Source organism: Echeneis naucrates, chromosome 17, assembly GCF_900963305.1.
Source record: "Echeneis naucrates chromosome 17, fEcheNa1.1, whole genome shotgun sequence".
NCBI lineage: Eukaryota > Metazoa > Chordata > Actinopteri > Carangiformes > Echeneidae > Echeneis > Echeneis naucrates.
In genome coordinates this window covers 16,145,253-16,159,747 of record NC_042527.1, presented here as the reverse complement: position 1 = coordinate 16,159,747, position 14,495 = coordinate 16,145,253, and the positions used below count along the sequence as shown (strand labels likewise).

Here is a 14,495-nt window from a genome sequence, read left to right as displayed (position 1 = left end):
GCAATTTTCTGCAAATGAATCAATAATTGTTACAGCTCAAAATGTGCATCTTTTCAGGCACATCTATCTTTCACTCTTGTGGGTTTCAGCAAAATTAGAAAATCGTGAAAATTGTTTTCCAATAGCACATTTAACTTTTTAAAAGCTGCAGCTGAAATCTGTCAGCATAAACAGTTAAAGTCCTGCAGGGCAGCTGGCATCAAACCGGCTCCATCTGCCAAACAGAGATCTACCTAAGATTCACCAAACTGACACAAAAAGTTCAGTGTGAGCTGAAAGAGACTTGTCGAAAACTAGCAAACCACCAGCACATCAGATGATGCAGCAGAGTTGGTGGCAGCAGCTAAGGTGAGCTCCTTCACACCCAGAGCACCAGACTGCTGCACGCGATGAAATTTGCGGTTGTGACTTCTGAACACACAGACACGATGCTCTGTAGGATCTCATGCATGCAGGATATCATATCAACAACAAACAAAACAGCCTTGAGGTCTACAATTAATCTTTTTACTTTCAAGTTCATTACAGGATTCTTAAACAATTCCAACACCATCTAAAACCTGTTCCATGCGTGGTTGTTTAATTCTGCTGGTGGCTGTAGGTCCTCCTGCTAAAACTGAATCCTTCTGTTGACAAAATTCCTTCAATTATGTTACAGACAAGAGAATGGAGATTAAAACAGAGACCTAAATATAAATTTGGTCTTGACAGATCTACTCAGTTGTTATTAGATGTCACAGGGTCTCTTGTGTTAAAATGTCTACACTCTCCCTCAGTTTTTAATAATTCCAATGCAGATATTGGTATTGACAATAGACTGAGCAGTGGGACTTGTGGCTCCTCTGTTTTGTGTGATGTTACTCTTGTCAAAACAATCAAGATAATTTAAACAGGCTTTTGTGTTTTGTTTGTTTTTTATTCAATCAAATTAGTTTTTCAACACCGGACAGCCAGAAGCATTCAGTGATGTCAGCCTTCTTATTCAGTTTCTGAACTCTGCTATGTTAGGACTGATTATATCGTTTGATTGGGCTCTCACAAAATGTGATGGCCATCTACCTTATAGTGGCTGAGATATTTCAGTCTGTGTCCAGATATTCAGCTGACCAAGCAGCACTGACATCCACAGAGCGGCCCTGCTCACATGAAATACAAAAACCAGTGTAGTAAATATTTTCTCACTCCAAGACAATCAGGTTTCATTGTCTAATTTCATTTCATTATATTGTTTGCGTGTGTGTCAAGTTTTCTCCTCTGCAGCCAGGTTAAAATTAAACCTCCATTCACAGAAGCTGTCGGGGGGGACTGCTGCCAGGCCCTGTTCAATCTGTGAGGCTGGACACGCTACACACAAAACTACTGCTATCAGAAAGCTGTTGAGGAAGCAGAGCCAGGCGACATTCAGGCCCAGGTATGAGGGTATTCCCACAGGCAACAGCAAGAGCACAACCAGAAAAATCAGCACAAGAGCCCAAGTGTTCAGAAATACATGCAAGACTTGGCAAACAACATTTTTCCTGGAGTGAGTTGCACTTTGGTCCGGAATTCGGTCCTTCTGTGGCGGGGGGTCAAATAGTCGTGTGCTGCAGGCAGCATGCAACACCGCACAGCCAAGAATCAGGGAGAGCACTGTGACAACCTGCAGAGGCTCAGTGGTGTGGAAGACCCAGCACTGCTGGATCTGGTGGTGAGATACATCTTCCAAGACAGGAGTGAAACCAGACAGCAGAAAGACATAGAGTGCTGTGAGGTACCACAGGAGGATGGCTACAAGTGGGCGAGCAAGCCTTTTTGCCCAGGAGTGGGCAGGTTGAAGGGAAATGGCACAGAAATGCTCCAAACCAGCCACAACCACAATTGGCCACTGCAGAGTGCTGTAGACCTGTCCGAGGATCTGAACCAGCAAACACGTGTGGTATCTCGTGAGCTCCAGGTCCAAGAGGAACAGCCGCGCATCACCATGGATGTGGATGTCGGCAAAAATCAGGATCAGGATTGTGTCTACGACAGCCAGGGACGCACTGAAAACCCCCAAAAAGCTTCTGCAGATGTGGCTCCTCTGGAGAAACATCAGCGCCCAGTTGAACAGACATTTCCATCCCAGCCCGAGCAGGATGGAGTAGATGGGAATGTTCATGGAGTACTTCAACCAGACTTGCACTACAGACTGCAAACCATTATGGCGGCTGGAGGAGGGAGGAACAGATAACATAACATTAAATAAATCTAAGGCCACTTTAAAGAAAAAAAAAGAGCAATTAAGAGTTAAGTTTAAATTGGCTTAAACTGTAGAAACACGTATTAAAAGAAAAACACAATGAAATTGATCAAAAATTATAACTTCGACCATTTTTTTAAGAAATTGTGCATGGTGACAGTTCCCCTTAGTAATCAGGCTCTTCTTTTCCTTTTGAAACCTTTTTCTTGCAGCGGAAAACTCTTATTCTGTCTTAGAGCTGAGATAAGTACTTAGGAGAGGTCAGGGACTTCTACGGTAGTTTTTCTTATCAAACAGCAGTCATATTCAGCATCAGCTTAAACATTTTTCCAAGCTGTTATCATACCTCCAACCAATTTAATTGATTCACAGGTCTGCAAACCCAACAGCCAAATGCTTCACCAATTTATTACGAAATCTGCAATGAAGCTGCTACTTTAGCTGTTGTTCTTGAGAGTTCCTATTTTGTAATAATAACATCTTTTACAAATCAAATCTATTCTTGCTTAGAATGTGGAACAAATTATTGCCATCGTATTTTGGTTTTAACTTGCATATCACCTCAATTCTGCTTTGTACAACCAACAAACAGGTGACAAAGCTGAGGCTACCTGCTCCCAGCACGAAAATGACGCCTCACCATGAAAAAGCAAACCACCAAACATCACTAGAGAAAGAAAGGTATTCGTTACAGAGAAGGGAAAGTTCTTCTTATTTGTTTTCTTCTTCCTCAGCTGTGATTTGTAAAATGAATGGAGGAAATTGTGTTGCAGTGACAGTACAAGCACAGCACAGTACAAGAGAGGACATGATGTACTACGAAAGAGATGCCAAAAGGAGCCATCTCCAGAATAATTACCTGTGTGAAGTGGTTTGATCCTAAATGTATCCAGCTTTCTCTTGAATGTTCACAACTCTTCTTGATCCAGCTTCAGCCACGCAAAAATGCTTTTGTGTTGAATTTTGTTTGAACTCAGGCTATCACACAGCCATTACACAATCTCTGAATGAGGAAGTTGAAGCTGTTAAAACAAACAGGCAGTTTTTCTCACTGCAAGGTCAATGCCATAGAGATAAATGACTATTCTCCTTCGCTAAAACCAGTGACTTTTGCAGCATCAATGCAACAAAACTGTGACTGAAAACAACCTCTATGTCAAACTCACCGTCCAGGATTTATCCAAATACATTGTGCAGTGCAGCACTCAAATGCACGGCTCCTCCTTGGATTTGAATTTAAGGCAAATGCAAGGCAAATGCCTGCAATAATTACAGTTAAGAAATACTCACTTAATTAGAAACACTGAGCCAAAAATATTTTTAACCATTTTATATATATAATAATATAATATTTAATATTTCACTTTGTTCAACAGCATTAGTGTTTTTTTTATTTTAGAGTTGCTCTGGGCACGACTATGGAAGACCAACACTGCCTAAATTAAAACTAAATACATCAATAAATAAATAGGTCAGTGAATAAATCCATATTGCTTTCAAAAGAATGACGCAGTGACATTTCTTCATGCAGAAATGCACATTTATAATGTAAATGAGGGACTCTTCAAAGTGTGTGATCGACACCTGAGTGCATGGATTGATTATGCATGCTTTGCTCCGCACGTGTTCATTTATAAAATACTACCATTGTTTTGTCACTGATGGGGCAGGCTGGCCAAATGTCCTCTTTTCCCCGGACTTTCCACTTTTTACGTCCCATCCGGGGTGTCTGGGGGGTTTTTATTAATTGATGATAATGTCCAGTGGGCGGATCTCCGAAAACCCACGACAAGAAAGCAGCAGACACCGGCGGTGCAGCTGAAGTATTTAAAATGTGTACGTTCACAGATGAACTGGGAAATAAATTTCCAGTTTACCGACCCGGTCGGGACACACGGGAGGCTGAGTGCACCGTTCAAAGCTGGTACTGATGTGTCTGTGTCCGATAAAGGTGCGGCCCTCACAGCCTCATATGGACACAGAGAAACATAAAAAAGCAGTGCGAGGTGAGAGTAGTTCAGCAAAGTTGACTGAGTTCGATTTTTATAACACAGAAAAGACACTATTTCTATCATTATTTTATTCCAGAGGTTTTACATTTAGGGAAGAATGTAAAGTAACCTCTGGGAAGCCGATCTGAATTTCCGTCTTCGAGAGATATTATTTCGTAATATCCTCCTTGTCCTCTCTTTTTGGGAATGATCGGGGGTCTGGGAGAGTTTAAACGACAAATCTGTGGCTGTCATCATGTTTAATTTTGTCAGTGTCGGTTCTCCGCAGTCTCCGGACTTTGTGCAGTTCCGGCTCTGGACTCCGGATCCAACATGGCGCTGTGGCCGCAGCGGAGCTCCGGTTCTGCGCAGAAAAGGTGCGCAGAGCGACGCTCCTGAACCGGCTCGGCGGAAACAGGACCCGGTCTCCCGCTCGGATACGATCTTCTAATATGTAATAGTTCACTTTGAGAGCAGTGTCCGTCTTTAAAATCAGCACTGGCCGCCGCTGTTGTCGTGTTTTAACACAGTAAGACTTGTTTTCATTCAGTCTTAGTGAATTCACAGCGGCTAGCCTGTTAGCTAATTGCTAGGTACCGTTAGCTGTCAACACAGTAACGGCTGATGAACTCACTTCTGACCGAAACTCGCTTTTTATGTGAAACCTGAATGAGTTGTGTGTTAACACAGTGGGTTCCTGGGTAAAGTCCTCAGAAACAGTGAGTTTGTCGCCCTCCGTTTCAAAGTCAGCGCTAACTAAAAAGTAAAAACTAAAAAAGAGCGGCATTGGATCAGTTTAGAAGCTAAACGGAGCTAAAGCTAACGCAGGGCTGTTGGAGACGCTCATCCTGCTGTCATGTTCACTTCGAGTCCTGGTGCTTTGACTTTCTGTCTCAGAATGCTGCAGTCACACTAACAAATGTTTCTATTATGTTGTCCATCCTACTCATGCTAAAAAAGGCAAGAAAAATACCAAACAAAGTCAACTTCACCTGAAGTAAACTGCGGTCAGGAAACGGGATCTGCTGCTGGACTGTTCAGTGTCAGAAATCATAAACTCACATTACTGTTCGGACCATCCATGGATCATTGTGAATAAGTTATGAAGAAAGTGTCAAGATTATCTGGTTTCATCTTCTTGCATGCAAAAATTCTGAATATTTTAGAGCTTTTAAATGTTGGTTTGTCAACACATGACAATCAGAAATCACCACGGATTTGGGAAATTGTAAAGGGCAGTTTTCATTTTCTTTTTCTTTTTTTTTTTGTCATTGTGTGACATTTTAAGGCTGAATGATAAGTCCTAAGGTCTGTATATATTTATGGGAAATTAATGTTTTTCTTTATTAGTTTGATTTAATCAGCTGGTTCGATCATTAGCCACTTCAACTTTCAGTGGTGACTTTAGTTTGACTATTATATACTTTGACAAAATAATGAAAGTACCTCGTACTTAACGGTATTAGTTAAATATATTAGTTTTATATTAATATGAAACCAAAAGGCAGAAAATTTGTGATTCTGGAGCAGCAAATGAATGTAGTAGTTGGCACTTGATTTTTGTGGCAACAGACTGCTGAACTAAGGGACTGATCTTATGTTAGATTTAGATTGATTAATAATCTTTAATAGATGTATCCACTTTGCTGCCTTTCAGAATGGAGAATACAGAAACCAACCCATCCTTGGGGTCCTCGGTAGGGTCGGACAAAGGAATGGCACAAACGTCAGGACCCACTGGTCTGCTGTCCGAGTCAGCCAGACCCTCCAAGCTCAGGCGGCACCCGTCCAAGTCACCAAGGAGACGGCGGGAAGGGAAGAGGTCGCAGCGACGGGGGGATGGTCATGAACAGCTGCTCTGGGAGATCGAGCGACGGAGGTTGCCAGGCCAACACGAGCACTTGGAACCCTCTGGGTCAGCGAGCGACACAGCGGAAAGCTCACCTAAGAGGTTTGTACTGCTGCTTGCCAGCTGGTCCCCCGTGCCACTGGCACAACTCTGCTGCCCCGGACATGAGGTGACAGTGTCTGTCTTTTTTTTTTTCCCCTCCTCACAGGAGAGCCCACTTTTTACATGGACCATATCCAGCCACACACTTTGGACCCAAAGCCTGTATTCTTCCCAATCCAACTTCTGTCATGTAAGCATAACGGTGCTGATTGAATTGAACTTTCTGTATACAAACTGTTGCGAGTGTACTGTGAAATTTGCTGCAAGTATTGACACAGAAAAACTTGTGTAACTATGTGAGATAAGATAAGGTACCAATTTTGCGATTGGATGTTACTCACGATGGGATGGCTCACTGGAGAGAAGACCACGCAGATGGTTACTTTCAGTGGAGTTTTTCCTCCAATTGATCTGAAAACATACCTATCGGCAAATCGTATCTACAGAATGCCTGTCATCCACCAGACAAACGAGAGAAACAAATGGTAAAGTATAAGAAGAGAGATGTTTTTTCTGATCAAATATTTGGAGTTTGAACCTCTCATGTGGATATTAGATCCAAGTGTCATAACAGTTAATGAATGACTTCAGCTGTTCATACAGCTTCGTCTAACTTCATTGAGATGAGAGAAACTGGTGAGACATGACATCACGGTGGGATTTGACTTAACTTGCAGACACGTCGTGATCATGGAACAATTATCTCAGTGTTCTAAGTAATATACCTACTCAATTTTCTGTATCTGGGTTTCTCTCTTTAGACTTTTACGTGTATGTTTCTTTACTTGTGTCTGTTTCTGTCTTCTAGGCACATCCAGGACCCAGCCAGCCAGCGGCTCACCTGGAATAAACCTCCAGTCAATGTACTTGTCATCAGGAAAATCAGAGATGAGAGCTTGGTTGAACCTTTCAAAGAGCTCTGCAGGTTTCTAGTGGAGGTACAATGTTTTACTTTGTGGCTTGAATATTAAATGTTTCACAGCATTTTATGAAGTTAATGTGTCAGGAGACAGTGTTGATGGGAAACATTTTTGCATTGATACTTATTTATATTGGTAAAGCCATGCAGGCTCTAAAAGAAGGATTTGTGAATATAAATGTGCTATTTACAATAATAAAATGAAATATGTATGGGCATAGAATAGTGTCACGTGTGCATTCTGGATTCATTCCAGTTTCTGTTCTGTTTTATCAGGGAAACCAGTTTTGGTTTTCATTTGTTGAACATTTCGTAACGTAGCTTAATCTGTGTCAAAGTCCAAACTGTGCACAATGACAGAACACAGGTAATAGAGCAGTCATGTAAGTGAAAATTACAGTCTATTCAAATGCAGTTCTGACAACCACTCATGGCCGCAGTGGAACAGTAATAACACATCTATACATTCTGTACAAACACAGTCACTTTAAACTACATGTTGCACATCTGCAAATTTTTATTTTTAAAAGTACTCTTTTGCCAGATGTCTGTTGTTGTTTAGGCTGTTGTCACTGACACTTTTTTATTTGTATCAGGAGAAGCAGATGATGGTGTATGTGGAACGCAGGGTAGCAGATGATGCTACGCTTTCAAAAGATGAGGCCTTCGGCTCCATACGCAACCAGCTCTGCACCTTCAGGGAAGGTGAGAGACCAGTGTGTACTCCCACCTCTCACATAGTGAAGACACATATGTACCAGATAGAAACTAGTGACATAAACTTGACCAGTGGAGGATCAAATAATAGTATTCTTATAAAAAAAAAAACAAGACAACCTATAATCCAGGAAATGCTATTAACAATCTGCACAGTGGCCCTCTCTGTGTGCCTTCAGATTCTCTGCCGCAAAATGTAAGGATCAGCATTGCCAAAGCAACAAGACGCAGAATTCAAATTGTGTTATTTAGCTTGAAACTGACAGTTTTTTTCCGTAGCTAATGTGAAACGAACAAATTTACCACTTAACCTGTACTTGTACTTGATTACATTCCTAAAAATAAATGCTGTATATTTTTAATTTCTCCTGTCAGAAATCAGTGAAGATCATATTAACACTACAAAAATATATTGCAACATACTTTTCTTTTGTCGCACTCCTGTGTAGAATAGCTGCTTCAAGTTGTTTCCAAATAGGTTGTGGGTTGGAAAAAATAGATGCTATAGAAGTTTCCTCTAAACCAAATTTTCTGCCAAATTTCCTCTATAAAAGTCATCAGGTGTTCCCATGGAGAGCATTTGGGACCTTTTCACTTTTTTGGCCTTTTCGAAAAGGGAGAACATTCAGCTGCTTTTCTGTTACAGTTGTGGTACAATAGCAGTGTTTTTATCCCCCACAGGTTATGATGATATTTCTGACTGCATAGATCTGATCATCTGTCTGGGAGGAGATGGGACTCTGCTATATGCCTCCTCCCTTTTCCAGGTAATCACACTTTTCCTGGATGATGACTTTCTCCAAACTGACCTTTGATTTCTAGAAAATATTTTTCTAATAGACAAAATTACTTTTTTACCTCAGTATTTATTCCTTTGCCAAATAAAAAATAAATTTATTTAATTTTCTTTAACATTTTAAGTCAGAAAATAGTATGAGACACAGTTACATTTATTGTCCTTCCCAGTAGCCATAACTAAAAAGGATTTTCTGTTACTTTCCCATTTGTGAATTTCTATAGGAAATTCCACCCAAGGTTGTAAGAACGTTTTAGTAATGACAGCTGCATACTCATTGCCCCAGTATTACATGTTGTGGTAAATGATGGTGGCCCTCAGGTGACCAGTGTGCTGACAGGGATGTGCAGTTAGACACCAGACCCAGTCAGACTGGTGCTCTTTTCTGCAGGGCAGCGTTCCCCCAGTTATGGCGTTTCACCTCGGATCTCTGGGTTTCCTGACACCCTTCAAGTTTGAGTCATACAAAACTGAAGTGGCCAAAGTATTTGAAGGTAGGGTGCAGCTTTATAATATTAATTATTGTCGCCATGTATGTGAGTGTGAAAACTAAATCTAAACTTATGATCACTTTCACTTTTGTGCTAACTTTCTGATTTGTATGTTTGTCTTTTCAGGTAATGCAGCCATCACTCTGCGCAGTCGTCTGAAGGTCAAGGTGGTGAAGGACATGCTTCAAAGAACAGGCCAGCAGCTGTATGAGTCACCGCAACAGCAGCCGGAGCACAACGGACTCCTTCCTCACGGACACACTAACAGTGAGGCCGGCAAAGTCACGCTACAGCTACAGGTGAGGACAGAGGTATCCAGGGGGGGAGATCAGGGTAACAACTACAAACTGCTTTTACAATTAGAGATTCCCCTCTTTTCAATGTAAGAGAGCGATAAAACTGATGCAAATTCTTTTGGTGGCAAGTAAGAAATCAATTACAAGAAGATGGTTAAGCCCAGTTCCGCCTACTCTAGATGACTGGATTGGAATTATTCTGTAGATATATAGGATGGAGAAATTGACCTATCAAATAAGACTTCAAAAGGACAAATTTTACCAAATCTGGAACAACTGGATTTCATTCATTGCCCCCACGAGAGCAGACTTTATATGATCTCACTGGTAATATTGCTTTGTAATTTACTCATTTAATTTATGACTTGTTTTTGAGGATTATTTCTATGACCGTGGCGGCAGGGGTCCCCCCCCATGGGTTCTGTACATAGTTAACTGATCTACCTTCTACTAAGATATATCAGAATTTTCCCCAAGCGATCTAGTCTGGGCAACCTGTCAACATGGGCCTAAAGAAGATAACTATGCTCTCACTGTTTTGAATCTAACACCAATCTCACGTAGTTTATGTTACTACAGGAGAGTGTGATCTGCATAGATCGAACAGGGTCCGACCCCTGACTTGTGTCTGTACATGCTTTGAACTTATAAGCCCTGAGTCTGATGTTGCACATTTTCTGTATTTAAAACAAAAACTGGAATGGCATTTACTTCTGCTGTATTGTTGATGCCATGTAGATGTACTCTTCTGCCCATTCCAAATAAAGATATAATGAAAAAAAAAAAAAAACAATTAGAGATTCAAAGCAGATAACAACTCAGATGTCAGTCAGTTTCAGCAACAGGAACTTTTCTGGCGACGTTTTTTGGATACTTTAGAACATTTCCTGTATTTTGACTTGAGCAACCAAGGTCAAACATCTGTTGTCGTTCCTGGACTTAAAATGGTTCCTGTTCTGAGTCAGGACTTTTACAAATAAGTTACATCAAAGAAAGTGGAACAAATGTTTATTTGCTGATTATTTTGTTGCTGTTATCTACTGAGGATAATTAATTCTGTGTCTCAAATACAATTTCTAGTTTTCTGTTCGACTTATTCATGCAGATGTATTGGAAACGAATGAGAAGGAGCATGAAGGGAACTCTTCTGGTTTGTGAAAATATTAGTTCCAAAAGGAGCTGGTGGGGCTGCACTTTGTCTTGTTTATAAATTCCTGATCATTACTGTTTGAATGATGCTGTATGCTCCATAAAGTAAGTGTGTGTGTGTGTGTGTTTCCAGACTTGTTTGTGTGCGTACATATGATGTACAGCTCGGCAAGAGCAAGCATCAGCTGTGTTTCCATGGCGACAGTCATAATAAAGTTGATATGGGAGAGAAAGTCGGATGTTGTGAAGTTCTGTTGAGCATGTTGCTATGGAGACTGTGGCGTCAACTGTGCAGTTAGTATTTAATGGAGTCTGACGCTCTTGGTCTGACACACTCTAACTAAACAATGTGCCACATTGCTGCTGTCTCACGCACACAGAGACAGTGCAGTAATTTGTTATTTGCAGTGCAGCTTTCTCCTCTTCCCTCGCTCCCTGGTGTTTTTCATCTCATCTTAAAAGATTGCTGGATTGTTCTGGTTTCTGGACCAGATTTTGACTTCACATTACATCACATCTGCTTTGTCCAGCAGGATGTTTGCGTTGTGCTCTGACTGACGTCAGGCATCAAAGTTCAGCGCTGCAGTATTTTGTGTGACTGACTGAAGTGTGAAACATGATCTGGATGCTGCCTGTCTGCACACCAGCACTTCTCACCACTTCTATTTTCCATGTGTAATGTTGGATTTAATGGCATTGATTTAAATTTTGCCACACGTTTACTGTCAATGAAAGAGTTTCGTATTATAGACTGACATTGTGTAGATTTATGTAGTTATATTTCACATCTCAAACTAAAGGTGGCATAGATATACTAGAGATATATATGTTTATTATGGCCCACCTCTGAGGTTTTTGTTCAACAACCACTCTTAGCTTTTCTGTCTGTTATATGGATGTTTAAAGGTATTCTACATTTCTGTGCTTTTTTTGGAGAAAGGTTACAGCGACAAATGACTTAGTTTTTGTTGTAGATTGTGCCCCCATGTGGATGTTTCTAAAACTCCAGAATTACCAAATTTTTAACTCTTATTTTGTCCCTTATGGAGCCCAAAAAGAAGCCATAAAATTTTTTTTGGGTATCACTCTTGCTTTATATCGCCTAAATGTATTGTACTGTGTATATACATAAAACACATCAACACCTTTACATTTGGTCTTAATGTGGCACTGCAGTAACATTTGATATCTGGTGTCAGACTTCAGTGATCACATTTGATTTACATCGTAAATGGCCTGAATATTCTTTAATATAACTTAGTTTTTCTTCAGAACAAGCACCTTCATCACGGATCACTGCAATCCATTGACAGATCCAGTTTACAAGCGATGGGAAGACTTCAGATTGGAAGATTTTAAGACTCTTTTTAATCTTTACTGTGGCCTGTGAGTTATACAGGTGCTGAATGAGGTAGTGGTGGATCGAGGCCCCTCTTCTTACCTGTCCAATGTTGACTTGTACCTCGATGGACGCCTGATCACCTCAGTACAGGGAGACGGTAAAGACAGGCACACATAACAGAGTCAGAAAGAATCATACATATGACTCTAATATGGTAGATTCCAATGGTGAAGTGCCCTGTCTCTTTCCTCCAGGTGTGATTGTATCCACACCTACTGGCAGCACAGCTTACGCAGCAGCAGCGGGAGCCTCAATGATCCATCCCAACGTTCCTGCCATCATGGTCACCCCCATCTGCCCACACTCGCTCTCTTTCAGGCCTATCGTTGTCCCTGCTGGGGTAGAGCTCATGGTATTATCCCGTTCTCCCCTCTCCTCATACTCACCTCGAATAAGCTCACTATAGTTCTAATTCAACTATGACTAATTGAAAATCTAGAAAGGTACTCTTAGTTATCAGGGATATTCTCCGTGAAGTAAGTGACTGCCCTACAGCCAGGATGCATTTCTTCCTCTGAAGAAAGGAGAAGTTAAGGCCTCTTCTCTCTCATGAGAAACTACTATTATTTTGATCTTATGTGCTGCTCAGTCAAATTCAATTAGCAGCTCTTCAGCCATAACGTGACTCCAGGGAGTTGGCGCACTGCTTCTCTCTTTCTGCCTCAACAGCTGCTGGACAGATTGCTTTGAAATGTGATCTTTGCAATTTGGCACAGATATCAGTCTCAACCATTAACATGAATTTTAATCACAGTGGTTTACCATGAACTTATTTGAAGGTCAAGGTTTAAATTAATTATAATCAATATACAATATAGTAACTTTCATATTTGCACATTAGCATGCTAACAAGCTAAAGTAAGTCAGCATTATCACAGTGACCGAGCTGAAAGGAGCTTTTAGGTCAAAGCGTTATTTGCACCCAATGGAAGCTCACAGAGCGTCGTCCTTTTGGAAACTCACATTCTGTTGTCTTGAAACAGATCACATTGTCTCCAGATGCCAGAAACACTGCCTGGGTGTCGTTTGATGGCAGGAGGAGACAGGAGATCCAGCATGGAGACTGGTTAAGTTCTTTCACTACCGTTGACATATCGTTACCCAGAACACACTGTCTTCTTTTTACTGCTAGTGTTAATATGTTTTCTGTCTCTTTCCTGACAGCATCAAGATCACTACTTCCTGTTATCCAGTGCCGTCTATTTGCTGTCATGACCTGGTGTATGACTGGTTTGAAAGCCTGGCTCAGTGTTTGCACTGGAACGTACGCAAAAGGCAGGCGCGACTGGCGGACATCTCAGACTCATCAGACACTGAAAACTGAGTCAGCAGGCGCTTCGACTGGCCCAAGTTCAAGATATTCAGCCGACACTTCAGTGAGTAAAATATAGAAAAGGGGATGAGTTTTGGTCTGAAACAACCACAGTGTAACCCTGCAACATCATAGCACTACCAGAAACACTGGACTGGGTCAGCTCACGTTTCAGCCATGTGTGTAAATAGCATGTTCAATGAAAATACTGAATATACAGCATCACATCAGTTTCACAGCTTACAAGCTAATTAAATGATTGTATAACCCTGTGGTGTGATTGATGAGGATCACCTGAAGCACTTGATTCATTACACAACAGCTGTTTTCTTTAGGTTTTTGTGATGATCAGTGTACAAAATGTAGACATGACTAAGATTAGAGGTATAAATACACTGGAAAGCTAAATGACTGTTGCATCGGAACCTTAATGTAAATTTGTAGATACAGGATTCTAGGATGAGTTTATTTAATGTCATATTTATGTAATATTTATATATTTTAAGTAATATACTTCACATTTAATACTAATACAGAGTCAACCAAAGAGTGCTGTATCTTATTCTCTGCTAAACTAAATGTTGTGCAATCTCTGCAGTCCTTCAGACCCGTGTTACCAAGTGCTACTGTTGTTTTCATATTCATAAGTTCAAATTCTGCAAAATTGCATGCAGTAGAGAAACACAATGGGATGAGTCGGAGCCTTTTAAACCAGGCTAAACTGTAAGAGGAGACAGAAGAAAATAAAGGGCTACGAACTTTTCATCTTTTATTTATTTATTTATTTATTTTAACTTTTCATCTGAATATTTTTATTGATATTTTTTTTTCTGTAAATGAAATTAAAACAGTGAAGAAAAAAATTTCAAAATCTCAACAATTATAGGTAATCACTGCATATAACTGTCAAGAAGTTTAAAACATACAAAAAAGTTAACATCTTAGAAGCTCTAATCATTTTTCATTATTTTTTAGCATTTTCACCCAAAAAATTCTCACCAGTTGGCTCTAATGATTGACCTATTCATTGCTAAATTTTAGTGCAACCAGCCAAATTCTTATTTTAACTATAAAAATAAATCTTGTAGAAATATATAATCAGTCTTCCATTGGCATTATCGATCTAGTTCGTAGTATTAATACTAATTAGTTATGATTTTTTGTAGCTAGATGGTTTTTGCTTGATATTCTCATTTATAATAATAGAAAAGAAAAACAAGAAATGCTTTTTAGATTTCTTTGGCCTTTTATTT

The 14,495-nt window shown here is 40.3% G+C and overlaps 2 protein-coding genes across 5 annotated transcripts; one reads left to right on the top strand and one right to left on the bottom strand.

Annotated features, from left to right (window-relative positions):
- Positions 1-553: 553 nt before the first annotated feature.
- On the bottom strand, positions 554-3,458 carry gpr160 (G protein-coupled receptor 160). The gene is made up of 3 exons (XM_029525420.1): positions 3,385-3,458; positions 3,078-3,240; positions 554-2,186 (listed from the first exon to the last, which is right to left on the bottom strand). The coding sequence occupies exon 3, from the start codon at positions 2,135-2,137 to the stop codon at positions 1,241-1,243; it is 897 nt and encodes a 298-aa protein (XP_029381280.1). The 5' UTR covers positions 2,138-2,186; positions 3,078-3,240; positions 3,385-3,458; the 3' UTR covers positions 554-1,240.
- A 1,145-nt stretch (positions 3,459-4,603) lies between these two features.
- Positions 4,604-13,994, top strand: nadkb (NAD kinase b). 4 transcript variants are annotated; one of them, XM_029524627.1, is made up of 12 exons: positions 4,604-4,738; positions 5,867-6,160; positions 6,267-6,350; positions 6,969-7,098; positions 7,676-7,784; positions 8,478-8,563; positions 8,984-9,086; positions 9,210-9,382; positions 11,928-12,027; positions 12,125-12,282; positions 12,914-12,996; positions 13,095-13,994. In XM_029524627.1, the coding sequence occupies exons 2-12, from the start codon at positions 5,868-5,870 to the stop codon at positions 13,252-13,254; spliced, it is 1,479 nt and encodes a 492-aa protein (XP_029380487.1). In that variant the 5' UTR covers positions 4,604-4,738; position 5,867; the 3' UTR covers positions 13,255-13,994. The 4 variants fall into 4 exon arrangements, with proteins under 4 accessions (XP_029380487.1, XP_029380484.1, XP_029380485.1 ...); XM_029524624.1 differs by having other exon boundaries at positions 9,210-9,394; XM_029524625.1 differs by having other exon boundaries at positions 4,614-4,738; positions 5,842-6,160; positions 9,210-9,394.
- The last annotated feature ends 501 nt before the right edge of the window (positions 13,995-14,495 follow it).

Excerpts from the sequence above, each read along its gene's own strand:
- nadkb (XM_029524624.1), top strand. The coding sequence starts at position 5,868 with ATGGAGAATACAGAAACCAACCCATCCTTGGGGTCCTCGGTAGGGTCG. Across the intron at positions 12,283-12,913 it reads CTGCTGGGGTAGAGCTCATG|ATCACATTGTCTCCAGATGC; the intron begins GTATTATCCCGT and ends GTCTTGAAACAG. Across the intron at positions 12,997-13,094 it reads GAGATCCAGCATGGAGACTG|CATCAAGATCACTACTTCCT; the intron begins GTTAAGTTCTTT and ends CTTTCCTGACAG.
- gpr160 (XM_029525420.1), bottom strand. The coding sequence starts at position 2,137 with ATGAACATTCCCATCTACTCCATCCTGCTCGGGCTGGGATGGAAATGT.